The 17,211-nt window shown below is 41.5% G+C and overlaps 1 protein-coding gene across 10 annotated transcripts in view; it reads left to right on the top strand.

Annotated features, from left to right (window-relative positions):
* Positions 1-17,211, top strand: part of Rbp6 (RNA-binding protein 6) — a 241,786-nt gene that overhangs the window by 189,418 nt on the left and 35,157 nt on the right. For all 10 annotated transcript variants that reach the window (XM_090369754.1, XM_090369762.1, XM_090369759.1 and 7 more), the window contains one exon: positions 3,462-3,510. In XM_090369754.1, coding sequence (XP_090225880.1) covers positions 3,462-3,510 — 49 coding nt within the window. The remainder of the gene's footprint in view (positions 1-3,461; positions 3,511-17,211) is intronic.

Here is a 17,211-nt window from a genome sequence, read left to right as displayed (position 1 = left end):
TAGTCAGTCCTTTATCTTTCAGTAGCCTTCATTATCACCATAAATTAACCAACAGTACGAAAAAAATAACGTTTGCGTCGATTTTATATCAATTGTCTTAAAATTTTTTCAGTTGATGAAGGTTTTGATTTTTTGAAGACGAAACGTTCCCTGAAGAAATGTAGTATCAAATTAGGCTGACTTAAGATTTATCAAAATTACTTCGATAAGAAATCGAAGGGCGTGTTTTATTTACTTCGCGCATGCGCACAAGCGAACCCAGATAGCTCACTCCAATGATAATCATCCCTGATTAGAGCAGATGTCACAGAGGAAGTATTTACAATAATCTGCCCAATCATTTTGCTATTAGTGATAATGAAGGGGTGGTTAAGAGTTTATTTAAAGCGACTTATCAGTTTAGTACTATCTATCAATCAATAAATTTGTTTATCGTTTCATTGACCTCTGCTGCAATCATAATTAGCAGGCTTGTGGAAAACTACAATATTTGTGTACATTTTGGGGGAAGATTAAAATTGTGGTTGATGCTGATGAAGGTTTCTATCCGAAACGTCTCCTAAAAAAAAAAAAAAAAAATTATCTGTTAAATTATGCGGCAATTAAAATTACTTTTATAAGAAGTTTCGACGCGTTTTTCTTCGCGCATGCGCATTAGCTAACCGAAATTGTTTTAAGTAGCGTTTGGCGTTAATTTTCTAACAGGATACCGCACAAGCAAGACGAGGTTGCGATACACACTTCACCTCTCTCATTAATAACAGATGGAGGCTAGACACCTCACCGGAGCGTGCAAGGGGGATTTAAGGAAACGCGGGGGGGGGGGGAGGAGGATTCTTATCATTCCAAACAGCTAAGACACAAACAAACGAATTACCAAAGCAACCACTTCATTCGCGCGAAGATTTAGATTTCATTACGCCACGAACGAACTGTGAGCGTTCGCGAATAGGATTTTTGTTTTCTTTCTTTCTTCCAATCCTAATTAGGCACTTCATGCCGACAACCGAGTCGTGGTTCCGATGCGCGAGACTTTCATTCCCTCCCTCCTTCTCTCCCCCTACCTTTTCTTTTCCTCTAACTCCTTTAATGCCTTGTAATTTGTCTTTCTACTTGTAAAGATAGGGGCCCCTACAACTTAATTAACATCGTAATAATCTCTCTTGATAACACGCGCGGTGACGTCACAGGCGTTTCTTTTTGCACGGGGTGTCACACAATGCACTAATCGACTCTATGAAACTTTGTCTGCTTGGTGACAATCCACTGCCCACCAAAAGTGCCGGCAAGGGGGGAGTAGTTTTTTCGCGCGCGAGTAATCTCCCCTGAAGCGAATGGTTGCGTGTCGCTTTGGTCCTCAGGTTCGCACTGAGTATCCCGGAACTTAAGTCCCAGGTATAATTTATTACACCCTCCCCAAAAAAACGTTACCTGTCTGATAGGAATTTCTCATTATAAAGACGTCTGTTTGTGTGATTGGAAATGTGTATTTAAATAGCGTAAAAAATAATAATAAAATTAGCTTAGCATTAACACAGGTATATTAATTAACACTGATTAATTAACATTAATATACGCAGGGTCATTTAATTATCCTGAAAATCATTGGTCGACAACGTAGACCGTGACAATTTAGCAGATGGAGTGAGAGTTAGAGACAGTTGGCAGAAGGCAGTTTCATTGAGACAGCAATGGTAGTTTAAGAGCCGAGTAGCGTCGGATTCACACATGTGCAATTGATCTAGGCCCAAGGGCCTCATACAAGTGGTCCTAGGGGCCCTACCCACCTTGTATTTAGGGCTTCTAAATATATGGAAGCGCCCCCTTCCACCAAAATTCAGCATTGGGTGTGGTATGTAATATGGTTTTTTTTTTTTTTTTTTTCAAAAGAACTAGTGTCCGTTTTAATTTGATTGCGTGATGCTAATGTTAATATTAATTTACATCAAATTGTTAAAATGTTAATGCCCGTATTTCCTAAATGTTAACGTTAGCATTTTTTAAATTAAATGTTAAGAAAAATTTATGTTGCGATCAATTTTAAATGTTAAGATTAATGTATTTATTTTTCACTTCCAGTTTATCTAAATGTTAAGATGGATGTTTATTTTTCTAAATATTAAGGTTCACGTTAATGCGGTAACGTTAACATTTAAAAATTAATAAACAGAAAAATAAATTATGTTTTGATATATTTGAAAAATCATGTTAAATGTAAGTGACGTTAGAAAATTTTGAAAATGCCAATCTTAACATTATTTGCATGTTAGTGTTTTTGGTCATTTTTTTTAACTGTTAAAGTTAATGTTCACTTTTTTAGATGTTAAGACAAATGTTATGATAAATGCTAATTTTTCACAATGTTAGGATATATGTTTATTTTTCTAAATGTTAAGATTGTTAATGTGTTTATTTTTCTAAATGCTAAGATTGTTAATGTGTTTATTTTTAAATGTTAATGTTTATTTTTTAAATGTTAAGATAAATATTTTTTTCTAAACGTTAAGATTAATGTTAACGTGATATTTATTTTTTTAAATGTTAAGGATAATGTTCATTTTTTTTTTCAAAATGTTAAGATAAATGTTTATTTTTCTAAATGCCAAGATTAATGTGTTTATTTTTCTAAATGTAAAGATTAATGTTTATTTTTCTAAATTTTAAGGGTAGTGTTTATATTTTTAAATGTTAATGTTCATTTTCTAAACGTTAAGATTAATGGTAATTTTTTTCTAAATGTTACTATTAATGTTTATGTTTTAAACGTTAAAGGTTAAGAATAATGATAATGTTAATAATGATAATGGTAATGAGGATAATGATAACGTTATGGATAATGTTTATTTATTTTTTTATTTTTTAAATGTTAGGATAAATTTTATTTTACTTTTTTTCCAAATGTTAAGGTTAATGTTAATATTGATGTGTTTATTTTTTTAAAATGTTTTATACTTTAAAAATGTATATTTTATAGTTAATGTTTTTTTTAAATGTTAGGATAAATTTTATTTTATTTTTTTTGTAAACGTTAAGATTAATTTTAAGTTTTTAATGTCATGATTAATGTGTTTATTTTCCTAAATGTTAATGTTATTGTTAAAATTTTAAAAATTGGTAAACAAGAAAGTTTATTTCTTATTTATCAAAATTTACAGATATAAAAATGAAAACTTAGAAAATAAAACTTGGTGTGGAATTTAATATTTTTGAAATAATCATTAACTTTGTTAATGATAATGTTAACATCAATGTACGTAAAAATTTTACTTCAGAACTAAACAGAATTTTTGCAACTTGATCATGGAAAAGGAAACACCTGACTTTAACGTTACGAATAATTTTTATTAAAGTTAAAAACTAACTTTAACGAGTATAAACTTGCAGTTCAATGTTTATGTAATGATGTTCACCTTACTTTATAATCAAACCCGAATATTAACTCAGAGATTTTGTATTTTCAGATAGAAGATGCGATGTTAATGTTTGATAAACAGACTAACCGACACAGAGGTAAGTTAAGACTTTTTAACTATTACAAGTAATTACTATCGCTCATTTATTCGTGTGGAGTCGAAGAAAGAAGGAACAATGTCGCCAGCAATCCTCCACTTGCTAATGCGCCTGATTTCTAGAATGCGCAACCATTAGCCTCCAAACCCGGAGGTACAAACATCGCATGAATGTATTTTTATCTGACATCATTAATACATCCCGGTTCTTGCAGCGGCGCTTTTGTCCATCCATCCTTCACCCGTGTCTCTTCCGTTTCTTCAAACACTATTACGTTCTTTGGCTCATCGTTTGTCTGTCTCTCTCTCTCTCTCTCTCTCTCTCTCTCTCTCTCTCTCTCCCTCATTCCCCCTGCGTCTCTTTCACTCCATTTTCTTCCGTTTCCATATTCGTTTTCATTCATCTGTGTTCGCTCCATCGGCACTACGAAACAGTTTAATGTTTCTCTTCTGTCCATCATCTTTTATTCATTTTCCTCCTTAAGCGTCTGCGCCTGTACACCCCCCCCCCAAGAAACGTACTGAGCGCCAACCAGGGCCGGACTGGTTTTTGATAGATGAAATGTAAGAAATTACTGGAAAACTCTAAACTTCTGGGAGTTCTAATGAATTCTGTACTTTTTTCTTAAAGAATTAAGTCACCATGTTTCGCGTCTTTTCTTCAGTGGACTCAGCAAATATGCAGTGCAGTGGCCAAGATTTTTAGTGGGAGGTGGGGGGGAGGCATTCAGGGGGGCTGTACAATATACCGCCTGGAGGGAAAGAAAGAAGGAAAGGCGAATCTTAAGCAAAACGACCATGCATGCTCAGTCATGCATTTCCCTCCTCCCCCTCTTTTTTTTTTTTAAGGCGAGTAATCCCCTATAATTTCTCCAAGGTGATTTCTCTTGCCTTTCAGTCTTTAATCCCTCGACCGGTCGACGTTAGCGCCACCTGGTGTGGATGATCTTATTGGAAAGAACATCGTAAGACAGATCGTAAAGGTGGCCTATTTTGAATAAACATCACTCACAAAGGACCTATCAGAGGACACATTAAAATATTAGAACGGCTCGTAAAAAACGTGGGCCCCTTCGTGTGTGTCCAGAGTACAAATCGCAATCTCAAGCAAACTGGGAACGAGGCTATAAAAATGATACTTAAGTAGCCTCCCGCGGCATGCGTACTTCCCAAATTTAGCAGGAAGGTTTTACAACTGCAGACACAGCGATTATCCGGGCTAATTAATATTAACGACTGTCACATGAATTGAGAAAAGGGGGAGCTACTTCGGGGACGTCACTCGCATTAAAAAGTGACAGAACTCACTCGGTCGTTCACTCTTTTATCGAAGAGACTGAAGGAGCAAGAGACACCTCCACCTTGATCTTTTCTTCCTTTATTGACCCATGTGTTCTCCACTCTAAAGGGTGGGCTACAATCCGTCGAACGAACTTTGGCCTTCGACAATAATGGAGTACTGACCAGCTGTCGAAATTCGTGCTATGAACTTTGACCTTCGGGAGGACGACATTTGAATTAAAACAGGATATAAGAAAGCGTCCGTAAAATCTTTTGTAATGGGCTGGCCGCGAGAACTGGCAAAACAGGATTTTTAACATGTTCAGACATGTCTGGACATGTTGCAACTTGCTGATTCCTTTATATTTACTCTCCCTTGCTCGGATGGATGATATTTTCAGGATGGATGGAGAGAGGCAAGCAGCAGAGAAAGAACAATTTGATCTGATACACCCAGGGGACACATTTTAACAATTTCTTAGAACAGACTCAGAGATTGATGTTGGTGGAATCGCGAGAAAAACCACGCATTTACCTTTCTCGACGCCTTCTTCGTCTTACATTGAAAGAAACAAAATCTAACTTTCCCAATTTGTTGGGATTCTAAAGCACGCGTACCTCGTGACCTTGATTTCGAACTTCGGCTTCAGTCACCCTCCCTATTCTCCCCCCTTCCTTTTTTTTATCGTGACTAACGATCCCGCGCTACAAAGCCGTGAAAGTATCCTCATGCTCTTATCGGCCGTGCAAAAAAAGAAAAAAAGAAGAAGCGTTGCTATGACAACGGGTGTCAGAAACAACCTCTTCCTTTACACGGCGATACAAATTGTTCCGGTGAAGGGCCGAAATTTGAATTGTTGAGAGGCTCCTGTCAGCCCTTTTAACTGCGAGCCCGATCATTTTTCAAGGCGCAAGGCACACACCCCCTAATCGATCCCCGCCGAAGGCTCCGTCCCTGAATGGCCCTCGGTTGAAAAAAGGAAGAAAACAAACAAACAAAAGGAGAATGAAAAAGAGGAGGGAACAGAGGAGTTAGTTAGCCGGGCGCTCGAAGAAAATAAAAGAGTTCTAATGCCACGACTCTCTCCTTCGTTCTCTCCTGCAAGCTGGGATGGCCACCATTATCACACCCTGCAGCCGGGCAACGGATAGGCAAATAAACAAGCGTCTCCAGTCATCAATCATGATTCCCGGCAACGCCAACAGATACAGCGTCTGTTCCCTGAACACCCTCGATCCACTCGATGTAGCCTCGTTGCCAGAAAATCTGGGCGCCGTTTTTTCGTGGCGCAAAAATGCAACGCCGGTTGTTGTAAATGACCGCCGGAGATTTTATCCTTTCACGTGCAGTTTTAAAAGGAAGAATACGAAGGGTGAAAGAGGACTTTACGCAACGTCGTGCAGTTGTTTTGTGGGTTTTCATAATCGGGACGGATTACGTTTCGACAGCCGAATGATTAATCTTCATCAGAGGCTTATTAAAAAGTGAGACGGGTCGGTTTCCGGTGTGGACGTTGCGTCGAGCAGTGGTTAATCTTCTTCGGGGAAATGATGATGTCGGCTGTGAGGGGTGTTTAGTCCGCCGGGATTAATTTCGCAGTTTATTTTGACGCCGATCGGATAATTGTTTGATTATGCGGATTGTGGGAACGTCTGTCACTCTGCGTTGTGCTCGCAGCAGACGAAAAATACGCGGGAACCCGGCTTAGTAAATTTAAAGACAAACCCCCCCCCCCCGTCAAGCTCCATCCATTTCTTTGGCTTTCTCTCTCTCTCTCTCTGCCTTCCCTACTTCCTGTTGTTTCCTTCTGTCCTCCTCTTTTTCTACATTTCTTTTGGATCTCTCTTTCTGTTCTCTCTCTCTTTGTACATCTCTTGTTATCTCTCTTTCATTCTACGCAGATCTTTCCTGTTCTCTCTCTCTCTCTCTCTCTCTCTTTTGCTTTTCTCTTTCTGCTCCTTTCGCTTTCTTCTTTCTCTCCGTCTTCTCTTTATGTCTGTCTATCTCTCGATTCCTCCCGACATTTCACTCTTCGTCTCTCTCTGTCCGGTTCTTTTGCTGCTTCTTTCCCTCTTTCTTTCTGTCCCTGTGCCCCTTTTCTGCTCGTTTTCTCTCTCTCTCTCTTTCTCTCTGTCAGTCGTCGCGGTTTTTCTTTCACTTTCCATCTGCCTCTCCTTCAATTTTCTCGTTCTTTCTCTCTTTATCCATCTGTCCTCTCCTTTCTACGCCTCCCTTGTTTCTCTCTTATTTTCTGTTTTGCTCTCCGATCTTTCTCTGTTTTTCTATCGCTCTCTCAGTCTCTTCCGATATATTGGTGTTTGTCTATCTATCACTCTCTCTTGTTCCTGCTGATCTTTATTTTATTTTCTTTCTTTCCCTTGATTTCTCTGTCCATTACTGATGTAGTTTCTCGTTTTCTGTCTTTCTCTCTTCCTGTGACTTCTCTGCGTCTCATTCTCTATCTTTCGCTGGCTTTTCGATCTCTTCATTTAGAACGTTCTGCCTTTCCCTATCTTTCTCTTTGTTTCTCACTTTCTGTCTTTATCTAGTTTTCAGTCTCTTTCTCACTTTCTGTCTTTCCCTGGCTTTCTTTTCTCTCACTCTCCATTTCTCACTTTCTGTGTTTCTGTGTCTGTCTCTCTTTGTCAATTTAGCTCCTCTTCTTTCTATTTCGGTCTATGAGGTCTCTCTCTTTCACACTCTTTTCTAATCTTCCTTCTCTACTGTCTTCGATTCTCCTTTCTGTCTACCTCTCACAATTCTTCCTCTGTTTCTCTCTTCGTCCATCTGTCTCTTTATCTCCTGCTCCTTTTTCTCTCTCTTCCTCTTCCACTCCTTTCTCTCTCTCTCTCTCTCTCTCTCTCTCTCTCTCTCTCTCTCTCTCTCTCTCTTTCGTTATCTTCTTCACTTTTCTCTCTCTAATTTGTTGTCTTCTCTTTTCTCTCTCTCTCTCTCTCTCTCTGTCACTATTTATCTCTCTTTCTTTCTCTGTGTGTATTTGTTTTTCTTTCTCCTGCTCCTCCTTTGTTTCTCGTTCATTGTCTTCCAATCTTGGTCTCTCTCTCTCTCTTTCACTGTCTTCTGCTCTTTTCTCTCTCTCTGTCACTCCGATATTTATTTCTCTTTCTTTCTCTTTGTGTATTTGTCTTTTTTTCTTTTTGTGTATTTGTCTTTCTTTCTCTTCCTCCTCCTTCTTTGTTTCTCTTTCATTCTCTTCCAATCTTGGTCTCTCTCTCTCTCTCTCTCTCTCTCTCACTATCGTCTGCTCTTTTCTCTCTCTCTGTCACTCCGATATTTATTTCTCTTTCTTTCTCTTTGTGTATTTCTCTTTCTTTCTCTTCCTCCTCCTTCTTTGTTTCTCTTTCATTCTCTTCCAATTTTGGTCTCTCTCTCCCTCTCTTTCACTGTCTTCTGCTCTTTTCTTTCTCTCTCTCTCTTTCTCACTCCGATATTTATTTCTCTTCCTCCTTCTTTGTTTCTCTTTCATTCTCTTTCAAATTTGGTCTCTCTCTCTGTCCTCTCTCCCCCCCCCGTGGTTTTGTTTCCCGATGATCAATTGTTTCGCCTTAAACTGAACTTTAAAATTTTCCCTTCTTCTATGTTTCGAGAATCGATGAAATTCCTTCAGCGGGAGTAAAAGCGGAATGTTGAAATCAATTACCGACATCGCATCGCTTGCCTCGGTCATTGTTGCTGCTCCTAATCCGGACCTCGAGGAGAGGTTCGAGCTTCTTAAGAAAGAAGGAGGAGTTAATGCCACCTTCTCGTTTGGCGCATTACTTAAACGTGGCAAGTCGGAGCTGTTACTTCGTCAAGTGGAACCGAGTTGGTTGTTGGCGATGCTGCAACACGCCCGAATCGGAAATGCAATTGCGATTATTGATTTATGGCGCCGCCCAACGCAGCTAGGGGTGTTTCATTAACACGAGGCCAATCTCCTGCGTCCATGCATTGTATATGTAAATTAAGTGCGGCCTAAAGGTCGGTTTGTTCGCAAAAACAAAGAGAAACGACGCGAAAGAGGTACACAAATGACAGAAAGATCAAAAGAAACGAGAGGGCTGTTCGCAAAGTAGTTGCAATGCGAATGACCCAAAATGTCCGACTTTATTTGACAGTTGCCTTCTTTGGAGCTGATTTCCGGCCCCTACACTCAACCTCAAACGTGTTGGGGAAGGGGATTTCATACCACGAGCAGCACAGTGTAAAGGAGTGACGAAGAAGTGATCTGCTGTTCTCAATATGTCGTTTGCTGTCCACATTAAGCGCCGAGTGGCTGCTGAGGTGCTAAAGGACTTCCTACGCTATCTGCTCAGGGTAGTACAAGGCAAATTTGCCACTACTTACCGAACAGCCCCTTAAATTTCTTCTTGCCCACCGTTTCCACTCTCGTTGGCTTCTTGTAGCGCACGAAATCCGAGTGGGTAACTAGTGAGTCGGGGCCGGCGACTTCTCCCAATCCGCAGGCTCGGGGGGGGGGGTGGAATCGGGAAACAATCGGAACATTTCTCTATCGGGCAACTGTCGGCGAAATTTGTATGAAAGTCCCATTCGCACTCGGCCGAGATTTACGATAATATCCGAAACGGCGCTTTGATCATTGTTGGGGAGAGCGCGGATCTCGCGCTTCGTGTCACCGAAGAAGTCTCTTTCTCGGCGACTGCATTTTCTTTCATCTTTTGATAACTCCTTCCGACGCATCTGCTATTCCGTTCGCCGCTGCCGTAATCTGCCCCAATTCATTGCGCCGCTTCGTGTCACAATGCCGGCAAGCAGGCGGCAGACGAACGAGTAGGGCTTCGAGGGGGAGAGGTATGACACGAGAAATACGTGCACGGTGTATCATTGACCCCCGTAAATCTCGGTTATTTGTAGCGAAGTCAATTTCGCAGAGAATTGAATCCGAAAACATGAGAAATGGCCCGGAGGAACGCCATCTCCAAAATATTGATCTTCATAAGCGGGCCGATCAGGGCCGAATATAATATTCATGAGACACCTTCGGAGAACTCACCTAAACGTCGTCTGCACACATGCACTCCCTTGCCAAAGTATTAGGACGCCCGATTCACCTTTTAAATTATTCGCGTATGGGATCGCGTTTCTTTGGGGCACAACGTAGCTAAACACCCTTTAGAGTATACCAGCAGGGGCAGTACGTGCCCCTGGTGGCGTTCACTTCGACGCAACGCCGTTTATAAATTTTTCGTTCTCTCTTTCCGCGATTTTCGCTTTACTTTTCAGTGACGTCGCCAGATGGCGCCACCGCCCCCAGCAGGAGACGAACGGTCGCGAACAGTTGAAATTATCAGTGGAAGACCCATCTCCCCCCTCCCCCCCGAAATAACTCTATTAATCTCCCCGATATGACGAGTGGAAGTTGAAGTAAACTGGCCCCGCCGTATCTCACCCAATCAGCGCACCCGACAGGGCCATTAGTTGAAACTAATGATCTTGCCTCTCAGTCGTCTGCGTTTATTTCCAGCCCCCCCTCTTTGTGCGTGCGTGTGTGTGTGTGTGCGCGTCCTATCCCTTCTCGCTGCCCCCCACGTAGTATTCGGGCGTGTTGAAATCATTTGTCACAGAAGATGTCCGAATGTCGCCAGTGCCTCGAGCCACCGGGATCGATCCCGTCATCCGATGCATCAAATCTTCGCAGATCCCCCGGATGTTCGCCGTGATTCCGCTAATGCCTCGTCATATCGACGTTAGTGTGGCCGAAATAAAAATGCGGACGCGAAATCCTCTCGTACGAGATTTGCCAAGGTACGCCGAATTGTAACTGCAGGTGTGGCCACCAGATGGTAGCACCTGTGGGCAATGTTTTAGCGATCGGGGAAGCCATAAAAAATGGCGATTTTGTTATTTGGCTCGCGTAATGGCTTCGAAGGAATCGTCTTTGTGTGTACAGTCGTTGGCAAAATAAAGTTCCCGCACAAATTGGGGGTTTTTAAGTAGGGTCGCTTGGATCGTTCGTTTATGCGGTGGAAATCGGAAATGCGTGTAATTTACAAGTACAATTGCCGTAGCAGGTTAGGAGGGGGGTGGTTGACAAATGAACGGAGGTGGGAGGGCGGCTGCTTCGCCGGCTCGATCACTTTAAACGAATGCGGACTTAATGAAACACGCCCGAAGACGACTCGCTCATCACCGGCCGCTGCTGCATTGAACGTAACACGAACTGTTGCCCGCAGGCATCCCCCCCCCCTCCTCGCCGAAATGTTACGAACCGACTGTTTCCATCACTCACTCATTCTGGCAAAAATTAAAGAGTTCACTTTCTTTTCTTCGTCTCTCTGTCCACCTTTCCTATCTGTCTATTTGCATTATCTCTACTCTCTTTTCTTACAACTGCAAATATTTACATTCTCTCCATCTCTCCATTTTTCATTCTTCCTTGCTTTTACTCTCGCTCTTTCTCATACCGTATAGAAATATTTATATTCTCTCTTTCTTTCACACTTAATTAGATTCTCTCAATCTCCCTCATTCGCTCCCTTTCCTATCTATTTATATTCTCTCTGTCTTTTTCTTACTAATTTACTCTCTCTCTCTCTCTCTCTCTCTCTCTCTCTCTCTCTCTTGCATTCACTCTTTCTTACAATTTCTCTTTCACTTTCTCTTACATTCTCTTTCATTCTTTTGTACAATCTATCTTTCACTCTTTTGTACAATATTCAACTCTTTCTTACAATTTCTAAAGAGAAATTATAAGAAAGTTACACTCTCTCATACGCTCTTTTTCACTCTTTCTTACAATCCCTCTCTCTCTTTCACTTGTTCTTGCAATCTCTCTTTCTTATATTCTCTCTTTCACTCCTTCTTCCATTAACTCTTTTACTCTTTTGTACATCTCTCTTTCGCTCTTCCTTACAATTTCTCTTTCACTCTCTCTTACATTCTCATTCACTCTTTTGTACAATCTCTCTTTTACTCTTTCTTACATTCACTCTTTCTTGCATTCACTCTCACTATTTCTTACAATTTCTCTTTCACTCTCTCTTAAGTTCTCTTTCACTTTTTATTCCAATCTCTCTTTATTATATTCTCTCTTTCACTCTTTCTTGCATTCACTCTTTCACTCTTTTGGTACAGTCTCTCTTTCACTCTTTCTTACATTCACTCTTTCCTACATTCTCTCCTTTACTCTGTTTTTCATTTTTCCTTTCTCATTCTTTCCCTCAATCTCTCTCCCATTCCTGTCTATTTATTTATATTTTTCTCTCTCTCTTTTTTTCTACCGACTTATATTGTTTCTCTCCATCTTTCACTCTGTCCTACTTCCGTTCTCCCTGTATCACTCTTTCTTACATCCTTGCCTGCTCTGTCTCTCCCTCTCTTTCTATTTTTCACTTTATTTCATTCTCTCCCTATCTCTTCCCATTCTCTGTTTTTGTTTAATTTTCTTTTTCTAGTTTCGCGTTCTGTTCAAAGTACCTCTTCGTATTGACTCGGACCGTCCCTCAGCTTCCCCCCCCCTTTTAAGAGCCCAACATCAGTAGAATCTTCACTTGCTTCCATCTTCATGATGGTGGAACTATCTTCTCTCTCGTTCACACATTCTCTACTCACAAACAGACCCAACTGGTCCAGATGCTGAGGCTTTTGCAACTACTCAGACCGCCCACAGATTGTTCATCTAATCACCAGAATACCAGACAATCTTACACACGCAACCAACAAGCTTGATCTTTTTCTTCCAAACATCCCTTCCAAGTACACGTCAAGGTGAGTAGTCCTCTACGCACCTCAGATCACAACTTGGTGATGGACTCTTCTCCAATGGAGCCTTTCTGTCGTGGCCATTCTCAGCCTCGTGTTGTTTGCATTATAAGAATGCAAAGTGGGATGATCTGCAAGATTTCCTTTCTTCTTGTCCTTGATCGGATTGCTGTTTCAGATCTTCTGATGTTCCAATCGTGTCAGAGGGATTATTCTTGTAGGAATGGAATCCTTTATCCCACATTCCACCTTAAAATCTCGTCCTTTATCTAAACCTTGGTTATCCAATAAATGTGCTAAGGCTGTCCAAGAGAAGAATGTTGCATATCGTAATTGGCTTGTTTCCAATCTTCAGTTTCATTTTCTGCCTACACCAAAGCTCGCAACGATTGCAAAGCAGTTATTAATCAGTCCAAACTAGATTTCCAACAGAGTAGAAAATCTGCTTCTTGTCCAAATGGTTGCTTAACAAAGCTAATTGCCAAACGTTTTGCCCATCTCTTCTCCTACCACTGTTAAAACCCAATGGTTCTATTGCCATCCCAGCTACAAACCAATGCTTCCTGTGGCCTCCCATCTAAAGGATATCTGAAGAATTTCAAACAATCGATGCCAAAAAAGCTCCAGGTCCTGATGGTACTTCTCCACTTGGCCTCAAAACCTGTTCTTCATGGAAACGTTTGGGGAAACTCAAGCAGTTGCTCTTGATATCTCAAAGGCTTTTGATGGTGTTTGGAATAAAGGTTTTCTAAATCAGCTTCCATCTTATGGTTTTCCAACTGTATTTTGTAATTGGGTATCCAGTTTTCTCTTTGACTGCTCAATAAGGGTGATGGTAGATGGCTCTCTGTCTTCTAGCTTTTCCACTAATGCTCATGTTCCCCAAGGATCTTTCTCCCGCTTTTTCCTCTTGTATTTTAATGACCTTCTTCCATTGAGAAATCCAAACCATAGTTTTCTGATGATAGCACATTGCAATACACCTTCCAGTTTCAGAAACCTTGTATTGCTCAATCAGCTTCAACTTCTCGAATATCCACTACCAATTCCTTAAATAATCCTCTTAATGAAGAGACTTCTTTCAAGAAAACACCATCCACCATTTATTTTGCACAAGCCCATGACAACTTTTATGACCTCTAGTACACATCCATCCAATAAACAACCCCATCTCGTTATCCAACGATCAGTTGGCTCCCTCTGGTGGACACTATCCTCATCCGAATCTTAGCTGACCACAGATGTCTGTGGAAGTCCTTCAACGGCTAATATTTTAGCGCGCGCGAGCTGTTGGCCTTCATCCATTCCGGGAAAAAGGTTCCTTCGGTTTCAACAAATTACTGAGGTAACAGTCCACCTCACGAGGGGCCCATAAACGGCTTTTAATAACTCGAAACGTCAACTGGGAAGATTCTTCTCGCACGAGGAACAAAACGTGCAATTATTGCATCAGCAGCTACGTTGTAATTGTCCAAGGTTGCAGTCACGGAAATTGGGACGTACTCTCGTCAACGGGGCGGAGGATATAAAGGGGGAGGAGGGGGGCAGGGGAGAGAAACTTTCGTCTGGATCTAGTGCAGGTCGTTTGCTCTTGACATATCTTGTATGTTGGCGCGCGCTTCACAAAACCACCCAACTGTTAATTAAACCTAATTGCTGTTTTCGCAGACAAGCAACGAATGGGTAGAACTTATCTTCCTAATGTGCTGTCATTGCGTTCAGGCAGGAATTAGAGAGTTAGGGACGGTAGCAGCGAACGTGGAGGGGGGCGCTCGTGAGTATATTACAGGGTGGGGGGTATTAACGATTCCCTTTAACCAGTAGCTGTTGAACTTGTTTATTGTTTCCATTATCTCAGTGGCTGGCGTATCGATCAGTCCTGAGTTGCGTTGTTGGAGATAGTTTGCTACAGTCTTTCACTCTCAACAACCCCTTCCTCCCCCTCTACCGGCCCTCCCCTCAACACACCCATCCAAACGTTTCCGTTCTCCACTTCGGTTTCAGTTCAGAGATTTCTTAAATCGTGTAAAGCGACTAAGTCTATTATATTTTCTTCGAGGCCTTGTTTAAATAAAATTAATTCGTTTCATCGACGGGCAGCGTCACCTGGTGGACACAATTATCGCATTTACATTTCCTTTACTAATTTGTCTTTCTAACAACCGCTAATAATTCACTAAAACAAGCTGATCGAAGACAGATTATACAATGGAGTTCCTCAAGGTTCTTCTTTAGGCCCATTATTATTTAACATTCACTTTAATGTATCTTTTGGGGTTAAGTATTTCCAAAAATATTTCGAAAAATCATGGTCCAAATTGTTTATCAATTTAGCTAGCGTTCTATCAAAAGGCACTGCACATTCTTGGTGGTCAGTCGCTCACCGCTTTGTTTGCTATACACACTTAGCGCCATCAGATTCTTACGAATTCAGACGATAATAGAAAGAATATTGAATGGTCTGCTGCACTGATCAACTTGACAAGACAAACGTTTACGTCCGTATACGTCACAATTTCAAATATACACTGAGTGGCCTCTTTATTAGATACACCAACCCATTAAGGTCCCAGTTTAGAATGGCTTGGATTCATCATGGAAGAACTGATCAAGGTGTCCAAAGCGCACTACAGGGATGCTAGTCCACGTTTACTTAACTGCTTCCCACAGATGCTGCAAGTTGTTGTGGATCTCTACTCCAAATAAATCGGAATCCTGATCCCACAGGTGCTAAACTGGATTGAGATGTGGCCAGTGGAAAGGTCACCACCAGAATTCCTGTTCCTGGTACTACTTCTGCGCAATTGGCCTGGTAACCTGAAGCACCATGCTCTTGGAAGGGTCACCGTGGATAGTACCGTTGGTATAGTCACCTTCCTCCCAACGCTGGGTGGCAAAAACTTGAATTCGAATCCCGTTGATGAGGTGATGAATTCTTATGTTTTTCATCCAAGGGGATCTGCAGCCATGCTGCCTGCAAGGCTGTCCACAGTGTCCATAAGTTTCAGTTCCCACAGGTGTTCAATTGGATTGAGATCGGGCAAATTTAGAGTCCAATCAAGATGGGTGATATCTTCACTGTGTTCCTCGAACCACTCTTGCGGCGGACAGCTCAATGACACCGAAATCAAAGATCCCATATCTGTCTGGGGAAAAATGCAACATGGTAGGGTGCTCATGGTCTCCTAAGAACTTCCAGTAGGCATATAGTCATATACAGTCTTATATACGGCAGCTCCGAAACGTTTGAAGAAAATGGTTGAAGTACACCACCAAAGTTTCTTGAGTTTTCAAGTAGAGTTGGTAAATTTTCTTTCTTCTTGAGGTGCATTTCTCCATAAACGCAGTTAAATAAGTCATATGCGTACGCGATATTAAAACAGTGTTCAAACTCCCCGGGAAGCTGCTAGTCCAAGACGATACTCCAGAAGAAAACCCCAGGACAGACTCATGGGGAATGTCCTCTGGAAACAGAATGGTAATCCCACAGAACGAACCCCTTAAGGAATGATTGTGATCTCTTTTCCTACGCTTACAATTAATGCATTTTGGAGGTTCTTTGAATTGACAGACCGTATATAAGTGGCCATCATTTGCACAATTGCCAGAGGAAACAGTTGAGGACACGTGGAGGGAAGCGAGTAACCTGGTGCGTTACCATATTCTTGTTTTCCTTCATTGTAGGTAAAACAAATCATCCAGTATGTCTTCTTAGGTTAACTCTTTCGGGACATCATATATTAAAATCATTGGGTTTGAGCCAGTGAAACATTGAGTCATACGAACCAAGGGTCCCAGCAAAAATGCCCATATTGAGCAACCACAACCTGTCTGGACAGTGGGCACCATGCATGATGGATCCATGGACACCACAACATTCGCTGTGGACGAGGATCAACAATGTGGATCGTCTGGTGTGGAACTTGTTTCAAACATGATTGAAAATTATCCTTTTAACTTAACTTTGTATGGAGAAGTATATTTATGACGAGATGGATAATATGAATCCTACAGTGGACGAATCCAAGTTAAGGGCTTTTTGGTGGAAGGCGAGGGGGAGTTAGAAGTGGGCAAATTGGCGCTCTTGTCTCATCACTTAATCGTTGAACGTCTTATCCTTGGAAACGACTTTTGTAGGACATTTGAACGATATTTATATCCACCTTTCTTGGCTGGCCATAGAGTTCCAGCCCTCTAGTGTCTCCTAGATGAATTATCCTATAAAACACACTTAATCCGATCTCACAGAGCAAAAGCCTGCTACTCCAGCGGTGAGGTCTTCCAACCAGAGTGCTTATCGCAGCGTCCCATTTGTCGGGTGATGTAACAGTGGGGTGCTGTCCCCCGATCCTCTCCCCCCCTTAAGTCTCCTGGAACGGTACTTGCTTCAGTCGTCTCGGCAGTTGGTCCGTTAAACCTCAATAAATTGTGTGCACTGCCCCTTAACGCCAACCCAAGTAACTACCACCAATTGCTCATAAAGACTTCAGATTAGTCTTCTATGGGTTTTACATCCCATCTAATGCTTCCGGCATCCGGTAGTTGATGATCTTACCACCAGATGCCCTTGCAGTCTGCCAAGGAGCATTAGGAACGTTGTAAACTCCTGTTGGCAGAGTGATAGATGCAGTAAACTTTTAATCTCGAAGTCTAATGATGGCCCGGTGACAGTGGCGCCACCATCCGGAAAATTGAATA

This window comes from Mastigoproctus giganteus, chromosome 3 (assembly GCF_048544385.1).
Source record: "Mastigoproctus giganteus isolate SK-2022 chromosome 3, ASM4854438v1, whole genome shotgun sequence".
NCBI classification, from domain to species: domain Eukaryota; kingdom Metazoa; phylum Arthropoda; class Arachnida; order Uropygi; family Thelyphonidae; genus Mastigoproctus; species Mastigoproctus giganteus.
The sequence above is the reverse complement of the archived record's forward strand: the minus strand, read 5'-3'. Positions and strand labels throughout refer to the sequence as shown.